A 19,927-nucleotide genomic window follows, 5' to 3' on the forward strand; every position below is an offset into this window, starting at 1 on the left:
CTCATAAATAACGTTCGTAAGTGAAGAGGCGAGAATATTCAACGCACAAACCCCAAACTTTACAAATTACTCTGCAAAAACCGTTTAATTAATCAACTTAATGAATGTTACAAGTTTTAAACAAAAAATGTTCACCGACGCATGGTTTGTGGAGTCGAAAGTTAAAACCCGTAAAATAGGTCACAAAATGTAATTACGCAACATAAAAAAAATTAATGAAGATTGCGGTACGTAATTAGTATCCATATTCCGAACTTTGGGGTAGAACCAAAATTGCATTTCCTAGAGCTGAAGTTAAAGTTAAGTTAACTCACCGTTAATTCCTCGTTGCCCTTTCATACGTCTTCCAACAGTTGGCGAGACCAGAGCCATAGGCCTGTCCAAACGTAGGGAGGGCCTCTTGTCGGTCGGCGGTGGCGTCGTGGCCTCCGATATGCTTTCCGCCCAAATCGTTTCCACCATAGAGTCGATACTGGAAGAGCGCGGTAAACGGACTCCGCTTAATTTTCTGCAAGAACGAAATTAGGCATTTCATTTACAAATTTCTTGAGCGAAAATCTGGGCTTCCACTACGAGAGATGCCCGATGCATTATTTATGAGAAAGAAATTTGTATATTGATCCTTGTCTTTTATGAAAACGTTGCATATTGATGTATTGTAATCGGGGACGCTACCGACATCTCACCCGATGCACCTATCTTATTACTGGATGCGATTACTCTTCATTCCCCGTCCATTCTAGCCTCATCCATTTTAATTAATTCTAAGCATTCATTTTTTAGAAGTCCGGAAAATTCTGTTCATTTTTTTGTATAACTTAATATTAAAAGCTTCCCTTTAATTAAACTCATTTTCATAATACTGATGGCTGAAAACCCTCCTTTCAAGGATCCGCCGTTGGCTTTGGTTTATAATTTATTTGTAATTAAAAAACAACTCGAGCAATCTACGATGGATTTGAGGATTTACTTTACGGCCAGGGGATTTATATCCTGTATACCAACGCGCCTATGAAAGGAAGACAATTTCTTTAACGTAAAAATAGTTTCAACGCGTAAACTCACGCCTTTAAGAGATGCGTTTTCATTATTCATCTTGCTTTATGAGGTGCAATTATAATACATACAAGGCCTAAAGAAAATTTCAGTTTTTAAGATGTTGGTAGCGATCTGAGATAAACAAATACGTTCAAGATTTCTTCGTTTATACAACTGAGTATACAGGGTCATTCTTGACGAGCGTCAGTTAGAAAGATATGGAAAACCTTTGAAAATGAAAATAAACTGATAAGCCCTTTAAGGGTTTTGGCACATGATGAATTGAACTAAAATATTTTCAAAATGGCGCCACTTCCGGAAATGCCGGAAGTAGCCATCAACTTTGTTATTTTAAATAGGGACCCCTTATTTTTTCTACATTTTCGGATTCTACGTCGAATTTGGAGTACAACGATACCCCATAGTTGAGCCTTTCCTCCAAGGGCTTCGCCGATATTCAAGTTTTTGTGTCAAAAATTGAATTGAATTTGCAAAAATTGTTTTCAATGCTTTATTAAGGAAAGATCGAATTTTCTTATGGTATGCGTAAGAGTGTAAAAAAGTGAGACTGCGTCACTTTTTCAGAGCTCTCAACTTTTAAACTTTTAAATATCCGTAACTCCATTTTTTCAAATGGCGCCCCCATTTTGTTCTTCACCCTTGTTTTCCTTTTTCCCAGACCTTTAATTTGATGCAAAATGTCAAAACCTGCTCCAAACGGTTTCCGAGATATTCCATGTTTTAGTTACTTCTTGTGGAAAGTTGATAAAAAAATTAAGTCGCTTGATGTTATTCTTTTGTTTTTATTATGATAATGTTTAAACGTCAAATTTTCGCTGCTTGAACTTATACTTCTCAATTTCTCGTTGGATATCATTGAGCGATGCAGTTGGATTTGCAGCAAAATACGCTAGTACAGTTATTTCTTGTTCTTCAGAGTCTACCACAGGCTTCCTTTTTTGTATTTTTGTTTGAAAGATACCGTTATTCCTGAAATTTTGTAGTAATTTGCGAATTGTAGCCTCTGTGGGTTGCGCCTTGTCAGGGTATCTTTCGGAAAAAAGACGACAAGTCCTGGCAGCTATTCGATTACATTCACCGTGTATTAATATTAAATTCAAAAAATCTTCATTAGTGTAACCCAAACGAGCCATTATTGACGAGAAGTATAAGTTCAAGCAGCAAAAATTTGACGTTTAAACATTATCATAATAAAAACAAAAGAATAACAACAAGCGACTTTTTTTATCAATTTGCCACAAGAAGTAACTAAAACATGGAATATCTCGGAAACCGTTTGAAGGAGCTTTTGACATTTTGTATCAAATTAAAGGTCTAGGAAAAAGGAAAACAAGGGTGAAGAACAAAATGGGGGGTGCCATTTGAAAAAATGGAGTTACGGATATTTAAAAGTTTAAAAGTTGAGAGCTTTGAAAAAGTGACGTAGTCTCACTTTTTTAGACTCTTACACATACCCTAAGAAAATTCGATCTTTCCTTGAAAACTATTTTGCAATATCTCTCACCGTTTTCGAAAAATAAATTTTTAAAGTTATCCCTGCAAATTCAATTTTTGACACAAAAACTTGAATATCGGCGAAGCCCTTGGAGCAAAGAGTCAACTATGGGGTATCGTTGTACTCCAAATTCGACGTAGAATCCGAAAATGTAGAAAAAATAGGGGGTCCCTATTTAAAATAACAAAGTTGATGGCTACTTCCGGTATTTCCGGAAGTGGCACTATTTTGAAAATATTTTAGTTCAATTCATCATGTGCCAAAACCCTTAAAGGACTTATCAGTTTAGCTTAATTTTCAAAGGTTTTCCATACCTTTCTAACTGACGCTCGTCAAGAATGACCCTGTATAGTCAAGGGCGTCCAGGCTGTATAATATTTTTTGACAAAAAAATTAGTTACCGGATCAAACCGGGTTTTTCATGCAGGTGAAATGATGAGAAATTGGGAAAAAAAAATTAAAACAACTGAATTTTTCCGCGGGTGAAATCCCGGGGGTTGAAAGGGGCGGAAATTGGTATTTTGAAATTTGTAGCAAAACTCTTAATTTTAGGCGACAATGTTCAACATAAAAGTTAGAGAATACAAAAATGAACAACTTTCTTATCTGCACTATTTCACACAACCTCCAATTTTACTAGAAAAACCGGAAAAACGGTTTTTTTCGTTTTTTTGTTATTATTTTTGCGAAAAAAAGTCGTAGGGGTTTGAAATTTGGAGGAAACAAAGCTTGTTTTATCATAAAAAAGGGGAAATTTTTTTTGGGACCGTAAAGTTGAACCGTTTCCGAGATCCCACGATTTCTGAAAAAACTACCTCTTTCTCAAGGGGATGAAATATCTATTTTTTTTCGTCGCACAAAAACCGTGTATATCTTAAAACTGTTCCCCTAGTTTTTGCCGCTTTTCTTGAAATTTTTCTATTGGAATAATATTTTTTATTTTTGATTATTAAAATATAGTCCTTACGAAAATTTTGCTACCTGGAGCGACTGTGTACGATGAAAAAAAATAGATATTTCATCCCCTTGAGGTAGTTTTTTTCAGAAATCGTGAGACTCGGAAACAGTTCAACTTTCTGGTCTCTTTTTTATCATAAAACAAGCTATGTTTCCTCCAAATTTCAAACCCCTACGACTTTTTTTCCCAAAAATAAAAATAAAAAACGAAAAAAACGGTTTTCGGATTGTCGAAAGAGGTGCTCACAAATGGCGATTGAGACGTCTGCAAGAAATATATCCATTGGTGATGTCAAAACAAAAGCTATTTCGGTTAAAAAAATGCGCTTTATCTGCACAGGAGTTGTTCACAAGTTATTTGGGTTTAATGGTACATTATAGGTGCTTTATTCCTGCCTAGGAAGAAAAATCCATTGATATGTGACGTTGGCAAGGTTTAATTTTTAAGAAAAGCAAGTTTATAGCAAAAGCGCCGTACAGAAAGAGACCAAGATTAAACGAATGATTTAATTATTGTTGACTATAAAGTTATAGCTGTTTGCTGGAAACTTACCTACATTTACATCTCCGAATCGAGACGTGCCTTCGAGTAAAATTCGTTTTCAGACTGTAAGCAACCTTTAAATGTACCGGGTAATTACCGTGCCCATCAGTATAATGTAAATTCAGGCGAAATTGTGGAATAAGATTTGATTAAAATCTCGCACAAACTTTTATGCGGTTAACAGAGTTTATTAGGCTGACGGTAAATTGAATGTTGACAGACTGGTTTAGAAGCTCACTTGAAAAATTTGCATCTTACATACGGCAACAAAGTTCTACAGCTCTTAAAAATGTATTACAGTAGAGGATTTGCACCGCCTCCTATTACCTACGGGCCGACATAAAATTTTAGTTTAGCGTTCCTCGTAAAAGCCTACTCCAACGTTCTATGGAAGTATTTTATTCAATGATTCATAAGGTTTCAACTTTAAACACAAAATATCTCGCACAAGAGTTACGAGAGATTAAACACGGAACCTAAAAAAGAAAACCCAGAGCAGGATCGAGGAAATACGGAAATAGTAATAGCACAACTGAGTAGAATACCGGCACGAGTCGCCATCATTCATATCGGACCTTAGTGGGGGAATTCCCCGGTGTAAAGTTGTGCTCTGGGATTTGGGTCGGGGCCTTGGTGAGAAAGGATGCACAGATAATAAAACCGCATAAACTTTTAGGGAGTGATGAGAGATTAATAGAACTGGTAATACGGTCATGTTAACACGTGCGTGGACAGTTGAAGACTAACAAGAAATAGAGAGTACTTCTTTTACATCGTAATTAGGAGCGTGGTTTTGTCCATCCACCTCGCTAAGCTCACGACCAAAACACGGGAAAACCCCAGAGCACGATACTGCACCGGGAAATCCCCTCACCAAGGCCTTGATCTAATATCCACGATGGGGTCTAGTCTCTTTGCGAGATATGCGATGCTGCAAATGAAAACTCCGGTAATTTTTAGTGAAATATAGTGACGAGATACACCACAATATGACAAGGGAGAAACTTACCATTTCTGTCGAAACATACGATCACCGACTAAAGTAATGATAATCGGAAGCTTTTTGGCACTTAGGCCACCAGCCATACAATCTAAAATCGTTTTTATCTCGTTTGAAAGTCAAAAAATTGTGATTATTGTCAATGAATCCTTTTCTTTTTACTTTAAATTGCAAAAATAGAGGTATTATCATTACTTTTGTCGGTGATTACATGAACCGACAGAATTCCTAGTGTGCGACACCTATGAATTCTATTTTATTTGCTCGTCGGATTATCTTCCACAAAACATCCCCTTAACTCACTTTTCCCTTTAATTAGCAATTATAGGTACGCTTTTAATTTCCCGGACTGCGTTTATTTGTAAATACTTCAAATTCTCGTTTTTTTCCGTCGCCGTAATTTATTTCCCAGCGCGTCCCATTTCTTTATTTTCCACTTTAAACTTAAACTGCTTCATTTCACCGTTCTGTCACCATTTCCCGTGACTTCCGTGCCTTAGCGATTTCATTTATTCGTGAGGGAAGGCATGTTTTCTTTTGTAATTTTATTGTAAAAAAATCAGAAACGTTCTCTTGTGAGAAAAATACGTCGGTTAAGGGTAGTTTCGAGTGCTTTGAATACTCGGAAATGAAATGTCCAAAAGACCGTATTCTGCTGCTGTGGTTATAAGGGTGACATAGAGACATGAGATTTCCAACTGCTCTCGACAAACTTGAACTTGCGCTATTTTAAATCCCAATGTCTCTTATCGTGGTTAAAATACGAGGTTGGCAGACACTGACACCGGCTAACGTTTCGTTAATAATTGTAGTTTGTAGCTGTCTTATTTCTCTCCAGAAGACAATCATCAAACTGCCACCCCTCCTTTTTTATACAGTGTTGAACCGTTTTATAGTAAAGCTTTTTGATACACAATATTATTAGTTTAGTTTTCTGTGGCGTAAATAAATAATGTTGACAGTTTTCCGACACAGTAACAGACGACATAAAATTGACTATATTAAAAAAATTGACAATACTTTTTTGCTCTTCATATAAGTTTGGTATTAGTCATCTTTCTCTCCAATTGACACATTTCCTCTACACAGAGAGTCTTTCATATTTCCATAAATATCTTTCTCACCACTCCTCTCACCTCTCGTGCCAATTTCTCTTCTGAAACCAAACTGTTACTTTCCTATATTCTCCTCCATAACTTTGTTAAGCTTTCAGGTTAATAATTTCAATAAGATTTTTGCTGTGTGTGTATTCTATATTCTGAGCATTTTTAGCGCATTTCCACAAAAATAAAAAAAAATGCGCTATTGTGGCCACTTTGTCCGTCCGTCCGTCCGTCCGTCCGTCCGTCCGTCCGTCCGCTAACTTTGCGACGCTACTAGTTTTTTATCTTAAGAGCTATTGTTCTACTTTTTTCGCTATTTGGTTCGTTATGGTGTCGAGTCTTGTACCAAGGAAGGATTTTTTTCTGTACCGCTTACAAAAAAAGTTATTGTAAAAAAAAAACAAAAAACCGTTTTTTACATGTTCCATAATTTTACACTTTTGCCGTTTATTAACGATCCTAGAGATCGTTTATAATTTTGCATTGCTATCTGTCGCCTGCCGGGTGGTCTCTCCGTCTGTTCCTTTGTCTGTCTGTCCATCTATCTGTCCGTGTGAACGATAACTTTGTTTAGAAATGTTCGATCGCTCCGTTAGTTATGAACTGAATTGCATGAAATTCAATATGGGCATAGCTTTAACCATATAATACGCAATGCCAAAAGTTGAATCGAATCGATTCAAAATTCACAGTGCCCTTTTCGCATTTCGACCATTTATAAACCGAATTGCAAACTTTTTTACTTATAAAAGTATTTGAATGAAATTTGATACATAGGCACTAGGAATAAAGGAAAATCAAACGCCAATTTCAAAATTTGGTTTTGCGCATGCGCAGTGCCAACTTTTTTATTTATGGAAGAATTTAAATGAAATGTGATACATAGGCACTTGGAATAAAGAAAAATCTAGCGCCAGTTTCAAAATTTTATTTTGCGCATGCGCAGTGCCAACTTTTTTATCTATGGAACTATTTAAGTGAAATTTGATACTTAGGCGCTTGGAACAAAGGAAAATCTAACATTAGTTTAAAATTTAGGTTTGCGCATGCGGAGTTCCAACTTTCTTATTTAGAAAAGCATTGAAATGAAATTCTTCGCATAAACTGAAATTGAAGTAGCACGTCAACAATGGATTGCCCATGTGCAACGCTATCTTTTCATTTTTACGATTTTAACAGAAGTTGCATCTTACAAATGGGAAATGAATGCAAGTGGAAATGCGCTTTATGTAAATCGTTTACGATTACTTTTTAACTTGTTGTACTTTGGTCCAGTTCTTCGATTTCCCTACATTCCTTTTCAAACCATGCTGTTCTTGCGTATTTTTTTTAGTCCAGTGTTAAGTTTTCTGTACAATATTTTTCCTTGGTCTGTCCTTGTTTAGCTTTCCTTCTTCTTATTTATCATTTTTGTTGTTATCCAAGGTTTCTTTATTCTTGGCTCCTTGCTGAACCCGATGCACTCTTTGCTAATTTTTATTACACCTTCCTTTATCCTCTCCCTACTTTCTCTCATCCTTGGTGTGTTGCCGCACAATTTTATTTCTGGTTCCATTCTTCGTCCTATTTCATCCTTGTCCAATTCTTTTAACTTTTCTAAATACCATTTTGTACTATCAGCAGCTTCATCCGCTTTTTTCAGTCTGATCTCTAATTCTGCAACTAAGGGAATGTGGTCGCTGAATATATAAGCTCCGGGTAGCCCACAAATTTTTTTCACTCCGTTCTATTTTCTACCAATATACCTAGTCCAGGCGAATTAACCATTTTTTGGGCAAAAAAAAGAAAATTTATTGTTAATAAATACGTGAGCAGGGGAGTGGGACGGTGAAAAGGGGGTGAAAATCGTATGACGGCAATTTCCGGTTAAAGTTGAGATCAGTAACAAAAGTGTTCAATGGAAAAGTTGTAAATCATGAAAAACTGTACAACTTTCTTTGCGGTCACTTTCTGCCATAACCTCAAAGTAACCGAAAAAATTGCGGAACACCCTGTTTTTCGTTTTTTATTGTTAATTTACGCAATAATCATTTTCTTTTAACGAGACTTGGTTGAAATATAATTTTTTATGATTCAAATGACTACACATTTTTCCTAAAAATTATAGTCTCTATCTCGGTCTCTATTGAATAAGAAGCTAAAAAAAAACGAAAAAAAACTCCAAAAACGACTTCAGTAACATTGAATTTTCTAGTTAATGTAAATAATTTGTGTAAATTTTGAAAATTTGTCAAAAACTGATTTCAGCATTCGAGAAAAAATACCAAGGATTTAATTTTTTGAACAGAGACTTTGTTCCTTGCATACTATTACTAGAAACATTCAAATGAAACAATTTTGTGTGCTGAAATATACCGGAATTTTTGAAAGCGGAATGACCGTTATGTATAGAATTAGACCCCCTTCCCCTTTCCAGAGTTCGAATCGTTAGAAGTCGTAGAGATAGAGGGGAGTGACATAGAGCATACATTTCAGGTATGTAGTGTAGATATCTGTACTCCTGGAGGCGCTTATCACAAAACACGTGCGATAGAAGCTACTCTGCAATGCAAAGTTTGGGAAGCTTTTCAGCGCCATCTCTCCATTGATGTGAAACTATTAGTAGTGGGAAATTTAAAATTTTTCGTTAAAATGAATCTGAAGACATTTCTTGTGAATAGCATCTTTGGATGCTGAACGTCAATTACCTGAGGAATAGTGATGACGAAGAGGAGCTTGAAGAACAGGAACACTTTGAGAATGATGAAAATTCAGTTCTCCAAATGACGAAAAAGGGAAGATTAGAGTGATGTTATTTTTTTTATTCCAATATTGTGAAAATTGTTCAGAATAATATAATTTAAAAACAAATTGGTATTTACGTAGGTACCTAAATTGTTACCAAATTGTTCATACATCTACCAACAATTATATGAAACCTAAGTAACTAATTAATTTCGAATAAAAAAAATTTTCAAAACCCTCGTGGAGATCGAAGGGCCGCGTATTTTTGTGTAGCAGATCAGTATTCTATTTGCCAGTTTTGACTCCGCCATCAATAAGATCTGGAGGCTACCACATTCTCTTTGTCGATACCCACTTCTGACGCATCCATAGTCATATAAATGTTTAGTGAGTTTCGCCAAAATCCCTCCACAAAGTAGTATTAAATTTTTGACGCACTTCTCATAGCTGGAGTTTCTATTGGTGACACGAAAAAGAGAGACCACGATTCGAACTTTACGCAACTTTAAACCTCGTGACAAAATTCGCAGCGAAAGGGTGCCCGAAGTAGACTACCCCTCGAAGATGCGTGCTTTGCAAAAGGTGCGCTTCGGAAAAAAAACAAATTCCGTAGTTCGTGCGCGCGTTTACAAGATCTTTTCAACGACACCAGTTTGAAAACAATCGGACCAAATACTGAAAAATCACCACGTTTTTATAACACGCTCGGGGATGGCGCCCAGATGTCGCCTACCCCACATCATGTGGCCCCGTCCCTAAAGTTGTTAATTATTATTATTTTTGTATTTGAAAAAAAAAGTTTATTGCCAAAAAAACGAATATTTCGGTAACCACTTTATAATGAAAAAAATTGTCGTTATGAATCATAAAAATAGTATAATACCAAGGGACTAAAGTGTGTTTTAATCCCGAGGGTGCAGATTGTTAGTTGAGGGAAACAGGCACCCGAGGGAATAGGACGCACTTTAGTCTTGTGGTATATACGCTATTTTTTGTACTGCGGTAATCAGCTACAGCAATTTCAATGTTAAAGTGCAAATTTGGAAGAAAAATTTGTTTGATTGTAGGATTAATATACCTTGTAATGTCAAATTGTGGCCGTATAATGATTTGCGGAAATAACCATTAAAAAACAAAAACTTTTGCCCAAAATTGACTTCATACGATTTTCGCCCCTATTCACCCTCCCCAAAAACTTAATCCCGCTCCCCTCGTCATGTATTTATTAAGCGCCAAAGCAAAGCGATGCAAGCTTTTTAGAGGAGTCGATGGTGTCCGTCCGTCCGTCCGTGAACACGATAACTGTCGAACGCTTGGACCGATTCGGTTCAAACTTTGCACAGTTGACATATATACCACATGTAACAAGCCTATTGAAAATGGGTCAAACCATATTACCCCGTAGGATCACACCGAGGTGCCCCGTCGCTTTTTTCAATGCGCTTTTTTTTGTATTTGTTATGGACCGTTTTACCATATCTACTTGGCAAAGCTCCGTTAACAATTTATTTTCCTTTGTAAAAAGTTCAATTGGCCTGGATTACAATATAAAATCGATGTTCCGTAAAGAGGTCTCCTGATGCTTTCCAGGAGTAGAGCCTTCTTTTATGGCTCTCAAGCCAAAATAAATTTGGTGCATTAAAACACAATTAAAAAGACATATTTTAACCAACTTCAACAAAAGTCAAGTGTAAAGGTAGATATACGTTCCGAACGCTTTCTCTTTTTCTTCTATTTTTGTGGTACTGCACACATTCAAATATTCTACAACACAAATGCATGATTCAAAGTACCACTTACCTTATTTGTAACAACTCAGTAAACAATGTTTACGAAGTGGTCAGAAAGTCATACCTAATTTCGTACTTAAAAAACCTTTTTTTTTAATGAAAACCTCTACCCTTTGTTGACCAATTGATTCCACTCTGAAAAATAAGGGTCGTTATACTTATAGTAGGATTACCAACCGTCCTGTTTTCACAGGACATGTCCTGGTTTTTTGGGTAGTTTTTACGTCCTGGGGGGTATTAAAGTGCCCCATTAAGGTCCTGTGTTTTAAAATGAATAAACATTTTACTAACATTACAAAAACATTAACTAAAAATCCACACAGAAGAACAATTTCTTTTGCCCAAATTTTGTTTACACCTAAGTATATACGTTTTCGAAGATTTTAAAACAAATTATAAACATTTTTTTTTATACACTACTATCCATCTTGGAGTGTCCAAACAAAATGTCCCTACCTTCAAATCCTGGATTTCAAAATTTGGTAATGACAACTCTAACGTACTCGTTAAGGAATGCAATCCCGCAGCAAAATCTCAATCCCGGTATTTGCGGGATTGTTAGACGAGTTGTTAGATGTTAATCCCGCGGGATCCCGGTATTTGCGGAATCTCGCAAAACTTTAAATAAATTGGCAAATAAGCAATGGGCCTTCATTTTTTATTTCTGATCCACAAAGTACATTAAAAATAAAAAGACCCGTGTGTCCTCAATATTTATTTGCGAGTAAAATAAATTATTGAAAAGCTGTGTTTTTAGTCCGAATTTGAAACGCTTCAGACTAAATACGTCACAAACCTACAACCAATCACGTAGAAGTGAGCTGGCAACCTTACGCGAGGGTCTGACGTTTGTCACATTTGACGTTTTGAGAGGGATGTTTAACTGCATCTAGCACGAAAGTGACAAGTGCCTGTGACAGATGACGCAAGTTATAAATGCCATTCTCCTGCAATATTGCCAAGTCGTTATGTCATCTGAATGGTTCTAGGAGCTGATTGGTCGGGCTTATTACGTCACAGAGCCCGCCACAATCATATCGTTTTGAATAAACCTTTAAAACCGCACATGTTCATTATTTTTTTGCTAATCAGCCTCTATTTTTAAATAAACTTTTACTGTCCAAAAAAATGTTTTATGGTTTCAGGTACACGCTTATTAAATTAGAACTGCGGAATTCAACTATACTGTAAACCCCCATTATCTGCGGTTAATTTCTGTATTAAAATAAATCGCTAATTATCACAATATTTAACAAAAAAGTACCTTCGGCCTAACTTAGAACTCAAAAAAACCTTACCTGTAAAGCACAAAAAGTCTTCTAAAGTGCCTCAAAAATCATAGTACATTTTTAAAGAAAAAAGTTTAACAATTATTTAAAAAATAATTCGCCGTTATCAGTTTCATTAACAAAGTAAACAGAGTCGTCTCCTTCGTCGACAAATTCCTCAGTCCCGCAAATCCCGCGGGATCCCGCTGCATTTATGTGCGGGATTGGGACAGGTGAGGATGAGGAATAAAGTATTAGTGTCAATTTAATCTACTAAATGAATATTCTAAATACCCGTTCAAAATGTTTTTCAGCATTTAAACATGGTCTGAATCCCCTTAAAAATATCAGAGCATGTAATATTTCCACCTAATTTTTCGATTTTTGGAGAATTTTAATGGTGTTTTAATGCACCAAATTTATTTTTACTTGCTTAATCGTGCTCTACGCCTCCGAAAATATAGGAATAGACATATGGCCAAAATCAGAAGAATTCTTAAAAATTTGGCGTTGTTTTGGACGCCATCTCGAATAACTCATTTCCGGTTGAAATTTGGAGTTGGCAAACGACATTTCCGGATTCAGCGGGGTCGAATTAGGGGGCAACGGTTTTAACTATTACATGAAAAGCTTCTTGCATTTGGATTTTCGCACACACCGAATACCGAATGTATTCTTTCAAAACCGTTTTTAAACGTAAAGTGTGTTTGCTGGGATCCCTGCCCGTCCTTACTAATTATTTATTCTTCTAAATCTTTCGTATAGTTTTTCTATTTCTTGATCATCCTGACCACTTGTCGGCATATATGACTAGTATTGTACTTGGTATCGCATCTATTTTCATTACTATACCTTGATCTTCACTATAATAGAATGTGAAATTACTCTTCGTGGAAATCTGATTAAGAAGATCTTTTACTTCCTGCGTATCCATTTTTAGCGCATTTCCACAAAAATTTAAAAAAAATGCGCTATTGTGGCCACTTTGTCCGTCCGTCCGTCCGCTAACTTTGCGACGCTACTAGTTTTTTATCTTAAGAGCTATTGTTCTACTTTTTCGCTATTTGGTTCGTTATGGTGTCGAGTCTTGTACCAAGGAAGGAATTTTTTCTGTACCGCTTACAAAAAAAGTTATTGTAAAAAAAACAAAAAACCGTTTTTCACATGTTCCAGAATTTTTCACTTTTGCCGTTTATTAACGATCCTAGAGATCGTTTATAATTTTGCATTGCTATCTGTCGCCTGCCGGTTGGTCTCTCCGTCTGTTCCTTTGTCTGTCTGTCCATCTATCTGTCCGCGTGAACGATAACTTTGTTTAGAAATGTTCGATCGCTTTTACATCTCCGTTAGTTATGAACTGAATTGCATGAAATTCAATATGGGCATAGCTTTAGCCATTTAATACGCAATGCCAAAAGTTGAATCGAATCGATTCAAAATTCACAGTGCCCTTTTCGCATCTCGACCATTTGTAAACCGAATTGCAAACTTTTTTACTTATAAAAGTATTTGAATGAAATTTGATACATAGGCACTTGGAATAAAGGAAAATCAAACGCCAATTTCAAAATTTGGTTTTGCGCATGCGCAGCGCCAACTTTTTTATTTATGGAAGAATTTAAACGAAATTTGATACATAGGCACTTGGGATAAAGGAAAATCAAACGCCAATTTCAAAATTTGGTTTTGCGCATGCGCATTGCGCAGTGCCAACTTTTTTTATTTATGGAAGAATTTAAACGAAATTTGATACATAGGCACTTGGGATAAAGGAAAATCAAACGCCAATTTCAAAATTTGGTTTTGCGCATGCGCAGTGCCAAGTTTTTAGCGCATTTTTGCAAAAAAATTTTTTTGTAAAAAGTAGCTTTTAATCTCACTTTGGCTGGCTGGCTGACTGGCTGGCTGGCTGGTTGGCTGGCAGTAAATGCGCGCCCGTAGAAAAACGCTTGTAAAAAGACAAGGAGTGTACATGTAACTATCGGGGCCGTGTAATTAAGAACGTTAGGGATGGGGCTACAAGATTTGGAGTCGACGACATCTGAACGCCATCCCCGAGCGTATTATACTAACCTGGAGATTTTTCAGTTTTTATCTATCTTCTTCTACAGTTTTTCTCCGATTGGTTTCAAAATGTCGTCGGGAAGATCTTGTCAACGCGCACAACTCCTGCGTCGCGGAATTTTGTTTTTTTTTCCTAGGGGCGACATAAACCACCTTTTGCGCGGCGCGCTTCGAGGGGTAGCCGACTTTGGGCGCCCAAAAGTTTCTTACAGCGCGAATCGCGGTCTCTCTTTCTCGTGTCACTAATAGAAGGTCGAGCTATGTGAAGTACCCAAAAGTTGAATACGATTTTATGCCGGCATTTTAGCGAAATCTACAAAAAGGTGAATTACGAATGAACGGGACGTCGGAACTGTGTATCGACAAAGGGAATGTGGTAACCCCCGACGAGATCTTACTGATGGTGGAGTCGAAACTTCAAATCCGAATTGTTGCGGGTGATCAGAAGTGGGTGTCGACAAAGGGAATATGGTAACCCCAAAGGATTTTAATGATGGTGGAGTCAAAACTTCAAACGCGAATTGCGAGTGCACGGTAAGTGAGAAAATGGTACCGACAAAGTGAACGTGGTAGCTTTCGGCAAGATCTTATTGATGGTGGAGTCAATATTGGCTAATAAAACACTGATCTGCCACACAAAAATGCGCTGAAGTCCCTTCGATCTCACACGAGGACTTTGATCATTTTTTATTTATGGAAGAATTTAAACGAAATTTGATACATAGGCACTTGGGATAAAGGAAAATCAAACGCCAGTTTCAAAATTTTATTTTGCGCATGCGCAGTGCCAACTTTTTTATCTATGGAACTATTTAAGTGAAATTTGATACTTAGGCGCTTGGAACAAAGGAAAATCTAACATTAGTTTTAAAATTTAGGTTTGCGCATGCGCAGTTCCAACTTTCTTATTTAGAAAAGCATTGAAATGAAATTCTTCTCATAAACTGAAATTGAAGTACCACGTCAACAATGGATTGCCCATGTGCAACGCTATCTTTTATATTTGTGGCCGGATTTTTACGATTTTAACAGAAGTTGCATCTTACAAATGGGAAATGAATGCAAGTGGAAATGCGCTTTATGTAAATCGTTTACGATTACTTTTTAACTTGTTACTTATTTCTTATTTCTGCGCAAATGTAAACATTGCTAGGTACTTTATTATGGTAGTGGACTGGACTATACAGGGTGTAAAAATATATGTAGAAAATTAGGTGGTTTTTTTCGAGCACAAAATGTTTCGTTTCGGAGCTGTGTTCGCAAAAGTTCCATATTGGTGTTTTTTAGTTAGATTAGACGTTAGAAGTTCATTATTTTCTTTTATTAAGAAATCAATGGTAGTATATAAAACGATTTGATTTTTCATGCGCTTTTATTATATCAACAGCATAGCATAAACAGGGTATCTATAGAGTTATGCGAAGGGTCAGTTTTGATTTAATTTGAAACTAATGCAAGTCGATTCAAACAGATATGATATTATATTTGGGTAAATATTTGCTGTATACCCATCGTTAGCCATACTCAGCTAGGAAAAAGGTGAAACCCTGTGTAACGTCATTCGAAATGTATCAATCTAGAGTAAACTAAATCGTATTCGTATTTAATCAATGTCATTTAGGAATGGATGGAACATCGCACCGATTTCCACAACCACGAAATCTATTTCCCGGGCAGACGTTCCCACCTAATTCACGTTTTTGATTCATACACCGCACGGACCTACAAATCATCCCGGAAACGCAATACGACGCTTTGTTGTCACGCCTCATCTTAACCTCGACCAATTCATCGAACATTGCGTGTTTCCAACTAAAACCGTTCGTCACTCAAGTTTGCGATTTTCTATCATTTTTTTGCAGTCCGCTAAGTTCGATCCGTTGTCACATTCTTCAAAAGACGTTACATTCAATTTCGAGTCAATCGAATACGGCGGGGTAATCCAATTTTACAGTATCTTCTATCGAATTAAATTCGAGCTTCTTTTGGAGGTCGCATTTTTAACCCTTCCACTTTTGGATGGATGCCTTAGAATTTACTTTACTTTCAGCGTGCATTAGATACACGTACGTTGCTATTCAACTGCCAAGGAGCTTTTCCATGTAGGTAATTTTGTAGACATCAATATAAATTGCGTTTAGCTGCCTTTATTGTATTTGCACTGCTATTGGGTAACTTAAATAAGATTAACTAACTTATTCCATAGCACGAATAACACCTACATTTGTAGTCGACCAATTTTAATTGCGTGACTAGGCATCATGACAGTTTGATCAGTGATTACAATATACAATGTTGTAACTGACCACATCATATCACCCTTACGTAAGTTCTTCAGGAAATTACCCCAAACTTTCAAGTACCCTCAGATTCAGTTCGTCAAATATCAAAAGTTAATCGTGCGGTGAAGGGGGTTAGGGGTAAGTATCCAATTTTCACAGATCTGAATGCAGACGTCTTCATCACAATTAAAATTCGATCCTTGTGCCCAATATCGAAATCTTTGTTCAAGACGCAACTCTACCTTTCGCTTGTCAAAAGTCAATATCTACCCTTTATTAGAGGCATGAGCAAACTCGATTTTGGTTTGAGGCAATTAGATACTCGTCTCCCGGCCCCAAATCCCGCAAGTAACAAATAGACACCTAATATACAGTCACGGATCGATGAATTTTGCTAACTAGTAGAAAGTGAAGCAGGGTGAAATCCCAGTAATCTTTGTTTTTGTAAGCAAATTTTAAATTTAAAGATCATAATTTGGCCTAAATTAAATAAACACGATTTCATAATCCGCTCTGGGACTGTTGTACAACTTAAATATTACCTCGCAAGTTGTTCATACAAAAATTTATTACGAATGGCTCGAGTTGTGTTTTAATTAAAAATAAATTACAGTTTGCGGCTCTTTTCTAAAGAGAACGACTCCAACAATTAATATTGTCAGTAGTGTGGTTTTAGTATTAAATTATGCATAGCAAGAGATTGTATCATTAGTTCTTTTCAAATTTAATTAAAGTGGATTGCGATGGATAATCCGTCTGTAAAAGAACGAAGTTGCTGTACAATATTATTTCGCCATCACAATGCACTATAGTAAACTGCACTGTCGTCTCATGTACTATTCTATATAGGTATACAGTGCGAATCTACAACTTGGAATAAATTCAGTAAATCAAAGAACCTTTTGTGGAAATATGCTCGGGTACGTCGATTAATTGCGCTCTTTTTCAGGTAAAAAAAATTGTATACCGTCTCACGTGAAACTTTACTTATTACTGATTGCTTGTTACAGTTAGAAAATGTATCCACGGCCAACTCAACTATTTCTTAAAAAAGCTGGATTTGTTAACCTCTCTGCTTCCCTTTCTGTCTCCTCCTCCTCTTGGCTGCTTGTACTTCCGTCTGATTCTTCCTCCACCTCCAGTACTCGTCTACTTTCTTTCTTCATTTTGTCTCTGCTGCACTCTTCCCATCTCCCTATGGAAACCCCCAGGCCGCCACCGTTTGGTCTATAGTGGTGTTCCATAGTAAGCAGGGCAAGCAGCTTCCTTTTATTTGTCCCTTGTACTTGGCTACCATCATGTTGTTGTTCTGTACCCTGGCTACTATCCTGGTTACTTCCACTCCTTCTCGGCGTGGCACTCCTCCCGGATACCATGCTCAGACTATATTCGTTTGGGACGGCGGGTCCTCTCGCTTCCTCGTACTCCCCAGCACCATTGTTCTTCGGTGTTAGTCCTCTTCATGATTACTACCCCGAACAGGCAGTCCCAATCCTTATTTATCTTGAGGCATTCTAGGATGTACTCGTTTGCGCTACCTTCAGAAATTCCTCTGTTTATCCAAACTACCTGGTTAATTGTACTCCGTGGCCTGCGTCCCTCTATTCTATCTTTTCCCCGTTAGTTTAATTTAATTCTAGTACTTAGCTTCGCCCTCTTTGTCTTGTTGATTTGATTTCTACACTGTCTAGACCTCCTCGCAATTTAATTAAATCCTCGCGCGTTATTCGTGTCTTGATAAAGACAAATTCCGCTTGGGCTTCGAATGTAAGTCTGAATTAAGCCTGGACTAGCCTCGCGTTTCAAAGTTAACGAGTTCTTTACGAAAGTAAACAAAGTAAACTCGCTAAGCACATCTGCACTCTTTGCGGGCCCGAACTCCACTCCCAGTTGGATCATGTCACGAGATTTTGACCAAAGATTGAAGATGCGAAATTTGTTCCGCGGCTGATAACGAACAACCAAAAAGCCCACCAAGCCTAAGTTTGTCAGGAATTGCTTGAACGCCCACAAGAAGATTAAAACTTTTTATCGAGGATAACAGCTCGCAAAGTTCGTTCTAGTGTGAAGATAATTTTGACAGTTTTCTTTGATGTTCACGGTGTAGTTCACCACGAGTACCTCCCCCAAAGACCCAGAGTGAAACAGACCTACTACATTAAAGTTCTTAAACGACGTTATTCGACCAAAAATGTGGAGGAATCGTGACTGGTTTTTTCTTCACTCGTGCGTTTTTAGGCAAAACACTCGATCACCGTTCTTCCCCAAATATACTGTTATGTGGTGGGTCTCGAAACTCTACTTAGTATATCTTGGAAGGTTTTCAATTGGTCTTTTTTCCTTCGTTGTAATGAAGTCCCTAGAGCTATTCTGGGGTGATTAAGAAAGGACAATAATTGTCCACGGCTGATAACGTGTGTAAATTATTTTTTCACCAACCAATTTCACTACCCTTACTTCTTTTGCTCGATCCTTAGAACGACGCATACACATCCTCCAACGACTCGCTTCACATCACGACGTAGGTCCTATCACTAGACAGGTTTGTTACTTGACGATCATATGACCTTCAGTTGGTTTTGGCGGGAGTTTTGATTTTTGATTTTAAGTCGCGCAGTCGCTTCTCGGCTGGACCTGAGTTATTACAAGTTGTAGGAGTCACAAAGCCGATTTAGGAAAAGGCCACATATTTACTATTAAACAAATGGTGGAGAAGACTTTAGAGAAAAAGAAAAAAAGTATATTTTGCATTTTTGGATTTAAAAACGATGCAAAAAATTAATATGGTAGAGCCTAAAAAGAAAAGGAGTTAGTGTCCAGTTCAGAAGGGCGACAAACAGTGTGTATGTAGACAATAAAGACTAGACAAAGACGGGCAATTATGCAATCTGATACGTTTAAAGTGGAAGACGATCTAAGACAAGGTGGGATACTATAAGTCCTACATTATTTACAATGATTATGGCCGCAAGGGCTAGTAGCAAAAGTACAATTAAGACCAGCTGAAATAAGTGAGAGTGTATTCGCGTGTAGATTTAATGATACTTACTAGCCTATTATTAACCTTTTTTATTTTTTCGGCAGATTTTGAATCATTATTAACCAGTAGTCAATAATCAGAATTGTGATACTGTCTATTTTAGAGATCATAACCTGAATTTTTGTTCTGTCGAACGGTTCCCTCTTAACCATATAATCTGTTAATTTCGAGAACTTCAAAATCATATATTGCTGTGGCCCCACGTCGCGCGCCAAATAAATATTGCTGTCTTTTTAATTATCACTCTTTCTCGGAACATGCAGCTTTTGCTATAGTGAACAATCTCGATAACAATTTAATTTTTATTTATTTTAAGACTCTCGGAGGCATTGAACACTTTTCACAACCGTTGAAACAACTTCAGTTAACTTTCTTCTGCACAGAAATGTTGTGAAAATGACGAACTGCATCTTCAATCGATCAAATCGGGCGAACTCCTTGAAAAAAAGTAGCGTAAAGAGACGTACACTCTTTTTCAACCGTCGCGAACCCAGCCTGCTTTTTTTTATCGTCTACCGTATATAAGAGAACACCACTTTCATTCTAGATTAAATTCCTTCCTCCGGTATTTACAAATAATGCGCCAATTATAATTAGATTA

General features: G+C 37.0%; 1 protein-coding gene across 1 annotated transcript in view; it reads right to left on the reverse strand.

Annotated features, from left to right (window-relative positions):
• LOC116179444 overlaps positions 1–19,927 on the reverse strand; it is a gene marked incomplete at both ends in the record, with an annotated part of 96,480 nt that overhangs the window by 66,821 nt on the left and 9,732 nt on the right. The window contains 1 exon segment of the mRNA XM_031499235.1: positions 315–508. Coding sequence (XP_031355095.1) covers positions 315–508 — 194 coding nt within the window.

Source organism: Photinus pyralis, unplaced genomic scaffold (genome assembly GCF_008802855.1).
Source record: "Photinus pyralis isolate 1611_PpyrPB1 unplaced genomic scaffold, Ppyr1.3 Ppyr1.4_LG8, whole genome shotgun sequence".
In the NCBI taxonomy this organism is placed as follows: domain Eukaryota; kingdom Metazoa; phylum Arthropoda; class Insecta; order Coleoptera; family Lampyridae; genus Photinus; species Photinus pyralis.